Source organism: Pagrus major, chromosome 5 (assembly GCF_040436345.1).
Source record: "Pagrus major chromosome 5, Pma_NU_1.0".
Lineage (NCBI taxonomy): Eukaryota > Metazoa > Chordata > Actinopteri > Spariformes > Sparidae > Pagrus > Pagrus major.
In genome coordinates this window covers 11,418,462-11,435,843 of record NC_133219.1, presented here as the reverse complement: position 1 = coordinate 11,435,843, position 17,382 = coordinate 11,418,462, and the positions used below count along the sequence as shown (strand labels likewise).

Sequence of the window (17,382 nt, the reverse complement as noted above, 5' to 3'; positions counted from 1 at the left end):
TATCAAAAGTACAAGTAAAAGTAATTCATACATATATTCATTTATCTAGCTTTATACTATGTATTTATGGGGCGACTGATTATAATCAGACCTGATATTCAGCATTTTTCAGATTATCAGAATCAGTGTTTTTTCTAATCCAATTATCAATAAAATATGTTACTTTTAAAAATGCACTACTTTGGCTCTGATTCGATATGCAGAGTAGTTACTAAAGGGATCAAATACACGTAGAGGAATGAAAACTACACATATTAGCCTCTAAAATGTAGTGGAGTGGAGCTATAAGTAGTAGAAAATGTAAATACTCAAGTCGAGTACAATTACCTTAAAATTGTACCTCAAGTAAATATACTTAATTACTTTCCAGCATGAAAGTGTCCTGGGGACTTGAACACATCACGCGCACCATACGAGAGACTGCTCGTGCAACCTATCTTGCTGAAGCCGACGTGACGTTCGACGAGCAGCGAGCCAATCACCGTTCAGCCTCGCTGCTTCGACACCAATCAGGGCAATATTTTGCTTGTAGCATGTTTGGCTAACCCGTTGCACATGTGAGAGCGCAATGAAGGGAAAGCGCTGTTGATCAAAACTTTGGAAATATCTGAACTAGAAAAGCTTGAAAGAAGAGAGAAGACATGAAGAAGAAGCAGACAGTCGCAGAGGAGCCAGGAGAGGTAAGAATTGCGACATTTATCACAATTGTAGCGGACAAATTGGACAGTTTTCCTCTCTGGTACACCGGTTTTCCTTGCATGCTTTGCCTACGATTTTGCAATTACGTTACATCTACAACATCTAATGATAGAAACTGAATTTTAACAGCTCAGTTTAAATAACATATCAGTTTCTAGTTTGCCTAGTTTATATACCACATTCTGATTATCCTGATTCTTGCAAGTAATATTGCACATTAAACGATTTGATCAAGCTGGGCTGCTATTGCTGCTACTTCATGTACTGTTGTTATTGTACAGATGATTCCCTCAGGCTCCTCTCATGAGAAGGAGGAAGATGAGGCTCCCGTTAAAGCCAAAAGGAGCAAACCTGAGGAAGCAGAAGGGGAGGAGGTGGTCTATCACCCGGTGAAGCTGTCCCGAAGTGACCTGTACAGACCTCCATCAGCCGAGGAGCTGAACCAGCTGAAGGAGGCTGAGAGCCTGTTTCACTGCAGCCTGCTCAAAATGCAGGTGAGACCTCTGACTTCCTAACATTACCCCATGTCAACAATAGCCACACAAGCTCTCACACACTCCTTGCAAATGTTGATAATGTGTCGTCAACAACAGATGGAAGAGCTGCTGAAAGAGGTCGCCCTGAGTGAGCGAAAGAAAGAGCAAATAGATTCCTTCATTCAGACGGTCACCAAGCTGCTGCAGACTGTGCCAGATTCACCAGAGGTTGAGGTACGTAGTACTTTCATTTCGGGATAATCTTCATGGTCAGAAAACCTGTAACCACATCTTTTACTCTAATCTCTCTATGTGTTCAGGTGAGTGACCCCTCATGGCTGTCTAGTGCAGTTAAAGTCCCCTTCCTCTTGGTGCCCAAAACAACTAAGGGAAAGTTCCACATGGCACCTCCTGCTTCCATTGATCTGATCGGCAGCTTCCCCCTGGGCACCTGCATCAAACCACGCATCATGGTGGACCTGGCTGTCACAATCCCAGCTGTGAGTCACCCTTAGAGCAAGATGTTGTTGTCATGTATTAAATGTAAAATAGCAATACTGATATTAGGTTGCAAGTGACACTGGTGTCTCATCTGTTATTAGGATGTACTCCACCCAAAGGATGTCTTGAACCAGAGGTATCCGAGGAAAAGGGCTCTCTACCTGGCAGGCCTGGCCCAGCATCTGGCGTCCTCCTCTGACATTGGGACTATGCGTTATTCTTGTCTCCACGGGAATCGACTCCGACCTGTTCTGCTGCTGACCCCTCCATGTACTTAACTACCTTCAAAGAGCACTGTATTCGGATTCAAGTATTATCTATTGTTAAACAGGATTTTTTTAAATTACTGTTTTGAGATGTGTTATGGTTTCCTATCTTTCAGGTAAAGACTCTTCTAGCTTCACATTACGTGTTCATGCCTGTCCGCCTCCTGGATTCTTCAAGCCCAGTCGATTCCACCCTCAGAGGAATAACATCAGGACGGACTGGTACACCGGATCGCAGACCTCCCTGTCTGGTAAGATTGTGAATTTATAAGACCGGTTCTTCGAAAATGATCTAACAAAATTATCTTAAAATTATCTTATCACCGTCAATCACTATTTCTCAGTGATAATATGTAAATTCGGGATCTCATTGTTTTTCAGAAACAGTTCAATTTAAGTCTTTTTTTCCTTGTTTGTTTGTTGCAGAGTGGAGCGAACCTGCCACTCCACATTACAACAGCTCTGTCCTGGGGGATTTACTGCCCAGGGCTCACCTCCAGTTTCTTTCTGCTGTCAGCTCCCAGTGCTCAGCGTTTGCTGATGGGGTGGCCTTGCTCAAAGTCTGGCTTCGCCAAAGAGAGCTCGACCAGGTTGGAGGCTTGCAAACAGCTCTTCCTTTACTTCCTTCTTTTTACATAGTACTTATTCATCAGTCTTCGGACATAGTTTGTCTCACCTTCCCTCTGTGTTGCTCTCTCAATGTCTTATAGGGCACTGGTTGTTTTAATGGCTTCCTGGCTTCAATGCTATTGACTTATCTGCTGACCACTCACAGAATAAGCAACACCATGACGGCCTATCAGCTGCTTCGAAACAGCTTGAACTTCCTGGGTAAGAAAATGTCAAATCTACTTCACCAGAGTTTAGTGGATTATATGGGAAACTATACGTGATATGATGATACTGAAGTTGTGCTTACTTCTAGTTTGAATATGTTTCAACTCACCCACCTCCTGTTGTTACCCTCAGCATCTACAGACCTGACAGTGAATGGAATAAGCCTAGCCAGAGATCCTGACTCAACAGCTGTGAGTGATCTAGTTCACAGTCAATGTGTGTGTAGATTATTCATGCTTTGTTAACCTCCTACATTAATCACTATCGTCCCGTTTTTGTTCTCTCTGCAGCCGTCTCTGGCAGACTTCCACAATGCTTTCCAGGTCGTGTTTGTCGACCCTTCAGGACATCTTAACATGTGTGCTGACATGACTGCTTGTACCTACAAACAGGTATATACTATAAAAAAAACAAATGTGTGTTCAAGCAAGATGCACTTTTACTGCTGGGATTATTTAAGCAACAGATTTTGACCCTTTTCATCTTGGTTCTCAGCTGCAGGCCGAGGCGTCTGTGTCGATGCAGTTCTGGGATGACCCCACAGTGGATGGGTTCCACAGCCTCCTCATGACCCCCAAACCCATGATAAGGACAAGCGACCACGTATTCCAGTATGACTCCGTTTTATCAACTAATGCAACAAAGACTAATTACACCCAGTCTCTCTCTTATGGACTTCATAAGCAGCTTAGTTTTACATCTCTTAAGAGAGTTTCTATTAAAGACACCTTCTCAAAGGTGAGAAGGTTAATTGTCAGGGTCCCTTCTGTCCGTTAATAAAGAGGGTACAACCTACTGCCTGCTGCTATCACGTCAAGTTAGTTTTCCCATCAGAGCAGAACTCATTCATCCTCACCCGTCTCTCAGCTCTTCTGATTTGTTGCTTTTCATCTCCCACCCACACACAGGTTATGTGAGCTGGTGAAGCTTCAGTCGAGCTGTAAGAAACTCAATCTCCTCAGCGAGCTGATGGACCACAGTGGAAATTATGTCCACACTGCGCTCCCTTTTATTCTGTCACTGCTTCAGCGAGGACTGGGCGAAAGGATCCACCTCCTCACGCACTCCCTCTCTCCTGAACCCGAGGTGGGAAAGATTTACATTCAACGGGTTATAAAGTCACTAATACTATAACAGCACATATTGTTTGACTCAAAATAGTTAAGTGAGTCAAAAATAAAACCGTCTTGTAAATCATACGTACAGTCAAGGAATCACTGAATTTTGTTGAACTTACTTAATTTTTTGCGTCATCATGCACAGTGGGCTGTGGAGAGTGAAGCCCCAAAACACAAGGCCCAGCCTCCTCTCTCCTTTGGTTTGGTCTTAAATCCAGAGCTGGCAACCTCTGTCCTGGAAAGAGGCCCATCTGCAGACAGCCCGAAGGTAATCTCACCTCTCTCTCTTTTCTGTATATGTAATGTTTTTGTTTTTTTTCCAATTAGGGTTGGAGATGCAAGGTCATTTTACATTCCTATGAGTGCAATATCAAGTGCTACAAAGAGGAGGCCCATTTGTTTGCATCAGTATCTACCTAATTATTTTTTCTTCTTAATTAAGATCTGCTTAGTGCTCTTTTTGACTGCGATTATGGTTGTAAATATTTTATAGGATGTAATAGTACTGCAGTAACCCAAACAAATGTAGCATTCATGAACACAATATTGCTAATATTTGCAGTTTAAAAAGCTTGTCTTACCTGTCGAATGAGGGTACAGAATTTCCACTTGTTTTTTAAAGTTTTTTGTTTGTTTTGTCAACTTTTCATTTATGTTAACATGCTTGTGCAATTATTCATTATTAACAACTAAAGATGTACCTATACCGTTTTTTTCTTTCCCTCTACTAAATCCAATCCCTGAACCGATTTGCTACCACTGCATAAGAACATTATTGCACAATATTGTATTGCCTACCTGTACAGTAAAAAAAAGTAAAAAAGTTGCATACAGGTAAACAAGTCACTGCTGGGAGGTAGCAGGGTCCCATTTCTAGTAAATACATTGTGAACTGGATCAGCTCATAGACCTTTTTCATTATTTTAGGCAGTACCAGGCATTTCCGATAATGATCGTGGAATAACCCTAATAATAAACATAATGTTCCTCTCCCAGGCAGCCGAGTTTCGTCAGCTGTGGGGTTCGCGCTCTGAGCTGCGGCGTTTCCAGGACAGTGCCATCACAGAAGCTGTGCTGTGGGAGGGAAAGAGCATGTGCCAAAAACAACTGGTCCCCAAACAGATCATCACACACCTGCTACAGCTGTATGTATTTTATCTTGGCATAGCACACTAGTAGACACAACATACATCACATTAATACTGGCAATAATATAGTGGTTAGTTTGGTCAGTGAGCCTCTACCTGTAATACAAATATTCAGTCTGCCAACACTGTAAGAAAAGAACACAGCAGTGGTTTATCTCCTTCATTATTTGTTTCCCTAATGATTTTTGTCTTGATTTGTTGACAAGAGAAAACATAATATATAAGGCAATGTGTTAAAGTAAATGAGGCACATGAAGGACTGCAACTTGTTACCCTGTTAGTAGCCTCCCTTAGATGTTTAATGCCAGGGATTTGTAGTCATCACATGTTCACTCAGATCGCGCTGACATAATTTTACCACTGACTCGTCCTCAGTTTTAAGCCAGGAATGTCAGCCGTCAAGTTCGAGTGAGGTGATGAGACAAATCATTGGGTTTTAGTTTTAAGGAACTACATTTAGGTATAGTTACGTATGACTGCAGTTCAGCTCACAGCTACTGTTGAGGAAAAGATTTCTAACTTTTTGTTAACTGAAAAAATTGTCCGTAGCATTTTTAGCACCAGCATATACAACATATCAACAGCGGGAGAGCACCTGCTGTTTTTATAGTCCTACTGTCTCCACATCCTCTCTGACTCCTGTAACTTCCTGTCAAGGCGTCTACCTAACATGCCATCCACTTTCCTTCAGTAACCTTATTCAGTCAGTGTGCATCTCCATTATGTAATGCACATTATGCATTTCTGTTTACAAAGATCATCATGTCAACATGCTCCGGGCTCAGTCTTGTACGCATCGTGGCAAATGTTTGTCCAGCCTCTGACAGTAAAGATGGCAGTGATACCCCAGGTACGCACAAATAGTGTCTTGCCAGAGTAGCCAGTTTGGGGAATCTTGGTCCATTTACCTTCCACCAGTCAAGAGGGTTTGTGTCCAACGAGGGGGCGATGTCTCTCAAATAGTAATCTACCTGAGCCTCGGAGTCTGTGGCATAGGAGGAGCTGTAGTTGTCTCCGAGGAGCAACATCATGGTGTTTTTGGTGTCACTTCTCATTTGTGAAGGCACAGCCACCTGGCTAATATCAGGTGTGATCAGGGTCTCCTGTTGTTCATCCTTCGGGCCCACAGCAATGTTTATCACATCTAATTTTGAGACCAGCTCATGCAGTTTAACCTTTGCAGCCAGTCTTCCCGTGGGCGTCAGGAAGCTGAGATGTTTGTGACGAGGGTCCAGCATAGAGGCCATCAGAGCTGGTTTGGAGGCGAGGTCATTAGAGTCAACCTGAGAACAGTAAAATGAAATAACATTGATAAAGAATTATTCAAAGTAATTATTAGGTAAAATGTCTATTTTTATCAAAATGAAGCTTATTGTCAGCATGTGTTCTAATATCACTGGTCAAAGCTAAACTTGATAGCAGCATTGGTTCATGCCTACCTCCATGTGATTTTTAAGTGACCTCTGAACTTTCAGCTTGAACTCAGAGACTTGTTCAACATCATTCTCTTTTGGCACAAGGTGGGTCTGAATGAGGCTGAACGTGATTGGGTAGATGTTTGAAATGGACACCTCAGTTTCAGCTGATATGACTGTTGTTGCCCATTTCAGCGTTGCCAGCACAGGTGTGAAATTCTCAATTATTTGCCAGCAATCATCTTCAATCTCAAGGTTCTGGGCTTCCTGCCTGTTGGTTATTGTCCGGTCAGAGAGGACGGCTTTGATCGCCCACCGTTGCTCAAGTAGCCGTTCAAACATATCGCAGATCGTGTCCCATCTGGCTTTGCTCGACTGAGTTAGCTTGTGCTGTGGCAGGCACATCTGAACTTGCTTGTGCTCCAAGGCCTCACTTGCCAGCAAGTTGTGATTAAAGTGCTTGACTAGTTTCCCAGCAGCAGCAATGATGCGGACTAGATCCTCACTAAGCCCATCACAGACTGCGAGCTGCAACGTGCTTGCAAAGCAAGTGGCATAGTCCCAGGTGACATGGGCGCACCCATGAGCTGACGGGATGTCCTGTGTGTTGTTATGAACGCACGCAGTCACCTTCCCACCAATGCCCCAGGTCTGCACAGTGTTAAGAAGCCTCTCTGTGACACTGTCTGTAGTAATGAGGCTGTCTGATGGCAGCTTGTGTGTCTGCAGCACGGCTGACCTCCCCTGCCAGTCCTCTGTTATGAATGAACAGAAAACTGTGATGTACCTCTGATATGGGAGGGCTGTCCAGAAATCAGCTGTGAGGGCCACTTTCTCCACTCTGCTCAGCTGCAATGCAAGCTCCTCCATCTTCTCATGGAAATGGCCTTCAATAAGCCGTGTGATATCCCCGACAGATGGCATTTTATAATTATGCACAGTGTATGCAAGTAGCTCACGAAAGCCTTCCCCGCTGACCATGCTGACTGGAAGCATGTCCTTCTCTATCATTTTGGAGATGAGTTCAGTCACCTCTGCATGTGTCGCCAGTGACACGCCATCATTGGGCACAGTGTCCGGGTGCTTGTTTTTGATGTGGTACATCATGCTGGTGGTGCTGCTCCTGTACTTGAGCTTTGTGTCGCACAACGTGCAGTGAACCTCGTCGTCCACTTTGATGAAAATGTCCCACACAGAGCTGCGCTTCAGGCGCTTCCTCTCCCCATAGTCCCGCTCGGGGGGGTTGGTATTCATGTTTGTGTTGGGTGACATGATGGCAACCTGCATGATGTCCGAGTTAGCGGCACTCTCCTCCTCGACGCACTGAACGGTACAAATCACCGGCTTCTCGTCCTCGTCCAGCAGCGTGGTGGACGGATGGTGTCTGCTCATGTGGCTCATCATGGAGCTGGTGCCTCCGCTGCAGTACTTCAGTGTAACGTCACATTTCATGCAGCGGACGAAGCTCCCCACTTGTTCAAAGCAGTCCCAGACAGAGCTCCGTCTCCTCCCCGCACGCTTCATGCTTTGTGCGGCTCAGACGAGTAATGTGTTTCCACGTTAGCAAGCTAGCTAGCTAATGTTAGCGCCGACTGTCATCGCAAAAATGGGTCTTTGGGGGGGATAAAAGACCACTTTGTGACCTGTTTCACTTGAGCAAATGTCCCAACAGAGAGTAACAGTGAGGCGAGTGCAGGCACGAGTTCGTTGAAGCCTCGTTTTTAATAAGAAAATAATATATTTATTATCCACCAGGCATGCAGATATCCCCGAATCCTCTGTGCGATATGTGGGGGCGATGGTGGATGACGTCATCAAAACGGGAAGTGAGGTAAAAGTTAAATTGATTCGATTGAATCATGACTTATTGGTAATAGACATCACATTCTGAATATAATCGATTAATTTTTTTTTTTTTAAAAATGATGCAAGATGTTTTATGTGTTTGTGATGAATATTGTATGATATAGATGTTTATGTAAACAGGTCATATTGAGATCAAGATCTCATTTGCAACTGAGACCTTAGTATACAATTTTGAAAAACATCGAAATAAAGTAAAAAATGATAGTGAAAATAGTAATGACGTTCAAATATAATAATCAAATAGGAAAATATTTAAATATACAATTATATCGACAACAGCAGGACACATTTCATTGTAAAATGTCCTTGGTGTAGGTATAAAATGGAATAAAAATGTAATAATACCCTGTAAAAATATGGGTAAATATGTAAAGAAAAAAAGTCATATGGACAACAGCTTGATGATATAAATAGATGCAGTATAGATAAATAAAATGTCCTTGGCATAAGCATAAAAAATGCAAGCATGTTATGAAAAACAATCATTTTAATCGCACCACTGATTCCAATGTGCAAAGTGTGTACCTGTTGATCTAGACCTTTAAGTAATGGCCTAATCAATATTCATTTAAGTCTTTAGTTGCTGTCAGTGTTCCTGTTTCATCACTAAAAGAATATTCTCTGTGATGCTGTGTATGTACAGCATGTGTTTGACATGTATTATGCTCCTCAGGAGCCCAGTACCGGGGAGGAGGAGAGTTTACTGGTGGTTCAGTCCTATGATGACCTGAGTAGAAAACTGTGGAGGCTGGAAGATCTGCCTCTCTCCATCACAGCAGTGCAAGGAGCTCACCCTGCACTCAGATACACACAGGTAAAGACATAGTAGAAGTATTAAAATGTAAGTAATGTTGCATCTATATCCCTTAGTAACCTCCATTATGCATCTCCAATTCAAAGAGTTTTTTAAAAGTCATCAATGGCCGTAGTTGTTAATTGCTAATTGTGAATTTGGCTTTATGAGTGTTCTAACGTTTCAGTTGTACCTTGCAGGTCTTTCCCCCTCAGCCACTGAAGCTGGACCATTCATTCTTTGAAAGAGAAAAGATTTCCAGATCATTGGTGCCAAAGGAAGGCAAACCCTGCCCTGCGTACATCACCCCTATTACAGGTTAGTGTCTCATCCACCAGTGACAAAGTTTAGTTGATAGCTCTTGTTTAGTCTTGTTAAAAACTACATATAGACTTAAGTCATTTCTTCACTGTCTGCCATAGAAAATGTTTAATGAATTTTCATTCTCACTAAATAAAATGTATTTTTTACATGTGTGTTTCCTCTAATTTTTTTACAATCTGCAATTACAACAATGGGTAAAATTGTTAAATAACTGAATCGCAGCCTTTCCAAAGCCAGAAAATGACTGCCTCTTTAACACAGACATTGAGCTATACAAACTCATATACCAGTGTATTGCCAACCCTGCTCTTGCAGTGATCTGTCACATGGAGGGAAGTGGAAAGTGGCCTCACGACCGCCTCGCCATCCGCCATATCCGAGCTGCCTTCCACGTCCGCTTGGGAGAGTTACTGAAAAAGCACCATAATTACACATGCCGGCCCTGCCCCACACACCTGGATGTCTGGAAGGTACGTTTTTTAATTTGTGTACATGTCGCACACTTGTCTGTGAGAAAAGTAGTAAGGCAGTAAAAAATGTTTTTGTTTTTTAATCTATGTTTATGGTATGTCCAGGCAAGAAGTTGACACATTTTTAATCAAATGTTATTAGTAATGTGTTTTATTTAAGTTGTTTCTTTTCCCACTCTTTATGTATACAGGATGGTTTGGTGTTCCGCATCCAGGTGGCGTACCATCGTGAGCCTCAGGTGCTGAGAGAGAGTGTGACTGCAGAGGGGCTGCAGGTTGTCAGGGACAATGAGGAGGCTCAGGCTCTGGAGATGACCACCATTCACAAGCCTCTACTTACCAGCACATTGCATGGGTAAAATTAAAACTGTAACACAATGTAATATCTATGTGTTTGTGTGAGAAATCAGGATTGTATGGTTCCTATTGGTTCCCTTAGTCTTTTCTATCTCTATTTTTCAGTTATGCGTTTTCACTTTCTTCAGCTTTTGTCCTACTTTTCTTAACTTTATTCATGTCGCTTTATTTTTGTCTGTTTTTCATTATTTTATTTTTACCCCATGTTGTTGGTAGGCTCCAGCAGCAGCACCCATGTTTCGGGGCAGTGTGTCGCCTGGCCAAACGCTGGCTGGGGGCTCAGCTCCTCAGTGACGACATGACAGAGGACACAGCAGACCTGCTGGTGGCGTCTGTTTTCCTGCAGCCTGCGCCTTTTACTCCTCCTGGGTAACTTCCGCCTCTACTTTTCAATAATCCCTCCGCCTCCCTGGTCACATTTTTGGGTGTGCATTTTTTTTTTCACTTCCCTTTGTTCGTTCAGTAGGTCATGTGAATGAATTTCTCCGTGTTCCTCAGTTCTCCTCAGGTCGGCTTCCTTCGCTTCCTTCATCTGCTTTCTTCCTTTGACTGGAGGAACAACCCGCTGGTAGTCAACCTTAACAACCAGCTCACAGGCAAGGGCACACACCCCTTTTCCCACTGTGTCACATAAACAAGTCCCATCTGACCTTTTTCTATATACAAATCCGACACACTTTAACATCCTGCTCATGTGCATTGCTGTTTCAACGCCAAGTTAAATTGTTGTTCTCCTGTTTGTCACGTGTAGCCGTCGACTACACAGAGATCAAGAATGACTTCATGGCCTCCAGGGAGTCTCTGCCCGTCATGTTTATAGCTACGCCTAAAGACAAGAAACTATCTATGTGGACCAAGAGAGCACCTAGTGTACAGGTCAGTAGACAAACAATACAAGCACACAACGCACACAACAACACATTTAATAGATAAGCAGTCAATACTGAATTTGAAAAAAGATTAAATATAACAATTTGTCAGTAAGCAGGAAAAAAATAGAATACCTGAGGACAATGCAGTTAAATAGATATATGTAAATACAGTAATTAAATCTGTACAGACAGAGAGAATCACAAACAACGATGTAAAAAAGAGTTGCATGTTCTCGGAGGAGAGCAGTCACATAGTTTCCCAATCCTGGAGCCTCTCCTTAGTGCACACTGGTCTCCTGGATCACACTAAAAATATACGAAACTAAGTTAAAGCAAGATATTGATTAATGATTTACTGTTCAGAAACAGTGGAAAAATAATAAATATATTTCTCTAAACAGATTGACTTTTAGAAATTGAGAACTCCAGATGGACTGAGTTGTTGCGTTACATACCACAGGCAGATAGCCATGCTTTTTTCTTAGAGCTGGAAATTGATTGTTCTGAAGTCTCTCCAAAACTTCATGTAAATCATTGATCTGGAAAATGCAGAATTGATATGTATTACTTATTAAGATAACACTGTAAAATACAATGATAAACTAAACATACATGACTGTTAACATCCATAGTAATATCAACAACCCTAAAAACTCTGAAAGCTCTACTACTGAGTTTGGGAGACCGTCAGATGTAGCTCACCAGTTGCTTTTCGTTGTTGTCCTCTGTCATAGTGAAAAAAGGTAAATGTTTAGTTTTATATTCCTCTGTTTGGATGTGAGCGTAGCTGTAAAAGAGTCGAGTGGTACACAGTAGTGTCCAGAAAAGGTACACACACCAGCTTCCCATGGTGCGTAGCTGACCCAGATAAGTTTCCTGTGCTGTGAAAGTCCAGCATTTACACTGAGCCTCTCCCAGCATCCTGCTTTTTATATAGTGACGGAGAGCAGGAACTTTGTGACGTCATGACAGAGACGTCATTGTGGGCTTAATTCACCATGTTCAGAATGATTTCCATTATACTTTATCCGTGTGCTCGGGGTTGCATGAATCAGTTTCTTGTTGACTCCACATTCCCAACTTTATGGACTTCCAGAACTGAAAAAGGTGTTTCAAAACAAATAGCTGAGTTGAGTGAATGATCCTGGTTCAGTGATTGTAGTTGCCTCAATGCCTTTGAATGACCACTAGGGGGCAGATTTTGATGGAATCAATCAGTTAACAGAAGGAATATTTGAGTTTCTTTCTGAATACATAAGATGCTTTCTATAACCAAAATATCTACACAACCAAATCCTCAGAAATGTTAATTAGCTTTACCCATAGAATTTATCACTAAACCCGAAAGAGATTTCAAATTAGTTTGATTTACATGATATATTTTCCTGATGAACAATCATGGGTTATAATCTGATTCATCTGGATCATCATGGTCCCAAACTATTTTACTTGGAAGAAAAATCATTGGGGTAATCATTGGGTCAAAATGCTAAAAAAAAACTGGGTCTGAAGAGAATTTTTCAGTCGGAAGAAAGACATTTTAACTATTAAAGTACCTTTAACAAAAGCCTACATGCCTGTGAATCTTCACTTGCCTCACGATTCGATTTGAATCAGCTGCCATCGATTCAAATGCAAAACGATTCTCGATGCATCTCAATGTATGGCATCCTCAATGATCTATATCACTGCACATGGCTACTTTTTCCATCATTTAAATCCACCTTTTATTCAGAAAGTCCTTGTAATAATCAGACTACAGCAGTCTACAAAATAAAAGCTGCATCTCTTCAATACACAAACGACGAAGCTATGAAGTCCTCCTCGCAACTGTCCTGACACACTTTAACTCTGAATGCAAACTACAAACTTTTCAAAGATTCGCTCGGTCTGCAGAGGACCAAGATGTTCACCGGATGTGGATCAGGAATATTCTAATTATTCTTGGTTAATTAATATTATAATTATAGTAATCTTGACACTCCTTTGTTTCTCATCACCGGGCGATTAATGAAAGAATCTTGACCTTTTTAATTTAAACAAGTTCATATTATTTTTTTTTTACTAATGCATTGTTCTGTTATGATTAAAGGCAGCTCATGATTGATTATGCTAGCTAGTTAGTGACGTTATGTGAACCAGTAACGCTACTTAATCAGCTGAAATGTGGTGGATGGTCAAGTTTTTTCTCAATCTCTATATCATGTATTCTGGCTGTTGTTGTAGCCAATATCTAATGCTAAAATCTGAATAACATTAAGATCACCATCCATATAAAGTACCATCCTCAGTAACTGCGGTCTACTGTCTAACGTCGTCAATCCAACCACCCATGCTGTTGCCACCAATCAGTCACTAACAACATCTCAATATTTTCTTTGGAAACACTTCAGACAATCCACAGCCGCCATGTTTAACCATTAAATGTCACATTTTGTTTGTGTGTCTTTAGATATTGCAGCGTGTGGTGATGCTGGCTGCAGAGAGTCTGAAGGTACTGGAACAGCAGCTGATGGACGGTAGCCAGATACAAGATGTCAGGGTAGGTAAAAGGCACTTGAAAGCCCACGAGTACTCTTTATAAATGGTCCTTTATGATTTAATATTCAAGCCATGTGATTCCCTCGTCTGTGTTTATGTAGGTGGTCATGCGCCCTCCTCTGGATGCCTACGATGTGTTGATTCACCTGAACCCCAAGCAGGTTCCCCTGCTCAGCCAGGCAGTAGACCCTCCCACTGTCACCTTCGGCAGGGGCGTAATGGCTGGCAGTGTCTCGCAGTCCGGAGGGGCCCTGCCTGTCATCGACTACAACCCTGTGGCCCTCTACCTGGCAGAGCTCAGAGTGAGTGTTCTCTGTTGGGGGTTTTAAAAGGAAGGCGTGGTATCAATGAAGCCGTGTTGACACAGGAAAGCTGTGTAGCAGGATTTGCGCATGCAAGTTGCAGCTCGGCCGTTCAGGCTAGAGGTATATTTTCTATTTGTTGAGATGAATTATCGCAAATGTTTCCAAAAATCAAGAAGAAAAATTAAAACCATGTAACGGTGAGTTTTTATTTGGTCACCTGTTGCTATAACATTGAGGAGAAAATCAGATGATATATCAGAGAGTAGGGAAGGAAACTGGAAAACATTTTTAATGTAATTGTAGGTGCTGTATTGTAGGCAACTGGACGTGTTTCAGTTTGTTGAAGACGTTTCACCTCTCATCCAGGCTTCCTCAGTTCTAACTAACTGAAGGGGAATTCCAGGCTTTTAAACTCTGTGTGGGAGTGTTCTACAGAGTTGTTAAGGACACATGTGAGCTCTGAGTTTCAGAGTCATTAGGGCCACTTGTGAGTCGTTGACCCAACCGATACCCAATAGATGGATTCTTTTACTCCTCTTTCAAACCATCTGCCTTCTCTGGCCAAGATTTTTACATAGTTGTCCTCAAAGGAATGATTTTTCTCCTTCAGATGTCAGTGGACAGCAGAGTCTTGACCTGAGGAGTTGGGCCTCCTCTGCTGTGCCATTCGTTTATGGAGAGGTTGTTTTATTTCCCTAATGTACAAATCTGTGCAGTCCTGGCTGCATTGAACAGCATAAACTACATTACTCTGCTAATGTCTGGGTGTTTTGTCCTTAGGATGGACAAGTTTCTGCCTCTGTGTTTCTGGGTTTGAAGTGAACCAGGATATGATGTTTATTGAAGATCCTCCTGAGTTTCTCAGATATTCCTGCGACATAAGGAATGGCGATGTTGTTACGTTTTTCCGTCTCTTCCTCTGTCTGCTCTGGATCTTTTTAGAGGTTTTGACAAAAGGTCCAGTTTGGGTATCCACAGGCTTTAAGTGCTCCCCTGATGTGCTTCTGTTCCTTCTCCTTCCCCTCTGTCTTTGTGGGCACGGTCTCAGCCCGATGGTTTAGGGTTCTGATAAGGAACAGAAGCACATCAGGGGAGCACTTAAAACTTACAATTACCATGACCTGGGTGACTGAGAACCTTCATCAACATGACTAAACGTAACATAATTAAAACTTTAACATTACCTCATACATGAACATTTCTGCGCAGGTCACATCAGATAGGTCCTCATTGACTTGTGTCCTGAATTTCTATCTTATTTATTTTCAGGAGTCTTTCGGAGACCTCGCCCTCTTCTTCTGTGATCCCTATGGTGGAACAGTGATCGCAGTTTTATGGAAGCCAAAGGCCTTCATCCCAATGCCCTTTAAGGTATGTCCAAAGTCACTCATTTCCTCTGTCTAAAAGCATTAAGATACAGTTTACTTTGTTGTATCGTGTGTCCTGTTCTCTTCGAACCTCCTGATTTTACTCACATGTCAACATCCCCCACTCTGACCCGATGTTTCTTCTTCATCAGACGTCTCAGATGACTGCTCGGAGCGTGGAGGTGACTGGGGAGCAGGTAAATGCTATTCCCAATGTAGAAGCAATACTGGAGGACTTCCGGATCATGGGACAGGGCTTGGTCAAATCAGTGGAAGCCAGGACTGAAAAATGGTCATTTTAGACAATACTTGGGTATACACAAACGCCATATTCACCAGGTATAATCCAATTTTGAAGGTATAATCCAATTGTGGCATTGATATCTTAGGTTTTTTTGGGGGGGCCTAACTTAACAAAACAGAACAGTGGAAAAGGAGACCAACGATGTGCTTGTTTTGTCAAAGCTGTAACATGTCTAATAAATGCATATCTACTCTTTTGAACTATGTTTCTTTCTTTTGCCCGACTTATCATCAGTCCATAAGATAAGATGAGCCTTTATATAGATGGCCAGAGGGGAAATTCTGTTGTTGCAGCAACAGGGCACAAAAAATTACAGACAGAGAAAGTAAAAAAAACACAAAAAAAACGAATGATAAGAGGTGTGTGAAACAAAAAAAAAGTAAAATAAAGGCTGTGCAAGAGAAAGCAGAAAGTACAGACTGACACAAACACCTGGCAAAGTACTCAAAACCACTTCTGTGGTAGTCCCTGCGTCTTGCATGGTTATTATCATGTTGACAAAATCTGTCCACAGACTGACGCATAAACACCTGGCAAAGTTCTCAAAACCACTGCGGTGGTAATTGATGAAAGGCATCCAAACTCACAAGGTGAGAACCGTCTGGTAAATATATGAAGGAGTCTAATAGAGAGACAGTAGAGAGGGATGGTGTAAGTGTCCGGAGTATGTCAGACACTGTGGAAAGTGTGTGTTGTGATGGGGTCCAGTTCCAGCCTGACCACAGAGCTGGCCCTCCTTACCAGCTTGTTAAGTCTGCTGGCCTTGCCAGCCTCGATGCCACTACCCAAGCATACCACAGCAAAGAACAGAGCACAATGGCTGCTACGGACTGGTAAAAGATCTGCAGGGGCCTGTTGCACACAGAAAGGATCGTCTACTCTCTCCCTTCCCGAACAGGGTGTCAGTGTTCTCTACCTGTTCCTCTAGTAGTCCACCACCTCTTTGGTCTTGCTCACACTAAGCTTCAAGTAATTGTTGTTGCACGATGTGCCAATACTGTTAAAGTAATTGATGAGCCGATTCTTATCCTTAATCAAAAAAGCAATACTGTCCCTGATGATTAGTCAGAAATCTGAGATGGGTTGAAAAAAACAGATTCTTACAATCAACACTGAGAATTGCCACACTCCTGTGAATTACCAGGAACTCGAGCTGTTTTGAACTTAAGTTTGGTGAACTCATGCTTTGAGTTCCAGTGTATGTCTGTACTTGTCATTTCTGTTTAATAAGATAAGACGGATTTGCACTTTCGTGCGAGCGGGAAATACAAGGTGATGCAACGATGCTTTTACTTGTTGTGTAAATGGAGTCGTATGGGCAGAAAATATGCTCTCACATTTATTTCGCTGCTCATATTCATGGGTCCTTTTTAATAGTAAGTGATGTAAAATAAAATAGTTCACCTCAATCAAGAAAATCTTTCATTTTCTCCTGGGTAGTTGGTGTACAGTGTTTGAGGCTGCTTGTTGCGTGACAATCTCTTTTTGCTCTCTGTAAGGCTCGTCTAATATTTCAGTTCAGCAGCTTCTATCCGTTACTGAAAGGACAATAAAATCTGAGATCCAGGTGAGGGTTGTGATTAGTGAGGGTATAAAATGTAGTTGATGAGTGATGGTACACTTGTCACTGTGTCATAATGTTCTGAACCCAATAGTCCATACAAACAAGTAGTTTAAAAAAGATGGTAATGCTGTTTCCAGTGTTTATTTCAATGTATAATTT

The 17,382-nt window shown here is 42.1% G+C and overlaps 2 protein-coding genes across 2 annotated transcripts; one reads left to right on the top strand and one right to left on the bottom strand.

The window, feature by feature from the left end:
• The first annotated feature begins 529 nt into the window (after nt 1–529).
• Nucleotides 530–15,859, top strand: nol6 (nucleolar protein 6 (RNA-associated)). Its single transcript, XM_073466652.1, has 26 exons — nt 530–680; nt 981–1,193; nt 1,293–1,409; nt 1,496–1,675; nt 1,778–1,946; nt 2,059–2,193; nt 2,369–2,532; nt 2,653–2,773; nt 2,912–2,970; nt 3,070–3,171; nt 3,275–3,390; nt 3,688–3,865; nt 4,043–4,165; nt 4,894–5,042; nt 8,216–8,291; nt 9,000–9,140; nt 9,320–9,437; nt 9,759–9,913; nt 10,105–10,268; nt 10,487–10,639; nt 10,769–10,866; nt 11,022–11,146; nt 13,595–13,684; nt 13,785–13,985; nt 15,258–15,359; nt 15,508–15,859. Exons 1-26 carry the CDS (start codon nt 642–644, stop codon nt 15,655–15,657), a joined length of 3,438 nt encoding a protein of 1,145 aa, XP_073322753.1. The 5' UTR covers nt 530–641; the 3' UTR covers nt 15,658–15,859.
• Nucleotides 5,692–8,071, bottom strand: LOC140996298 (E3 SUMO-protein ligase ZBED1-like). Its single transcript, XM_073466653.1, has 2 exons — nt 6,485–8,071; nt 5,692–6,328 (listed from the first exon to the last, which is right to left on the bottom strand). Exons 1-2 carry the CDS (start codon nt 7,982–7,984, stop codon nt 5,780–5,782), a joined length of 2,049 nt encoding a protein of 682 aa, XP_073322754.1. The 5' UTR covers nt 7,985–8,071; the 3' UTR covers nt 5,692–5,779.
• Nucleotides 15,860–17,382: the final 1,523 nt, after the last annotated feature.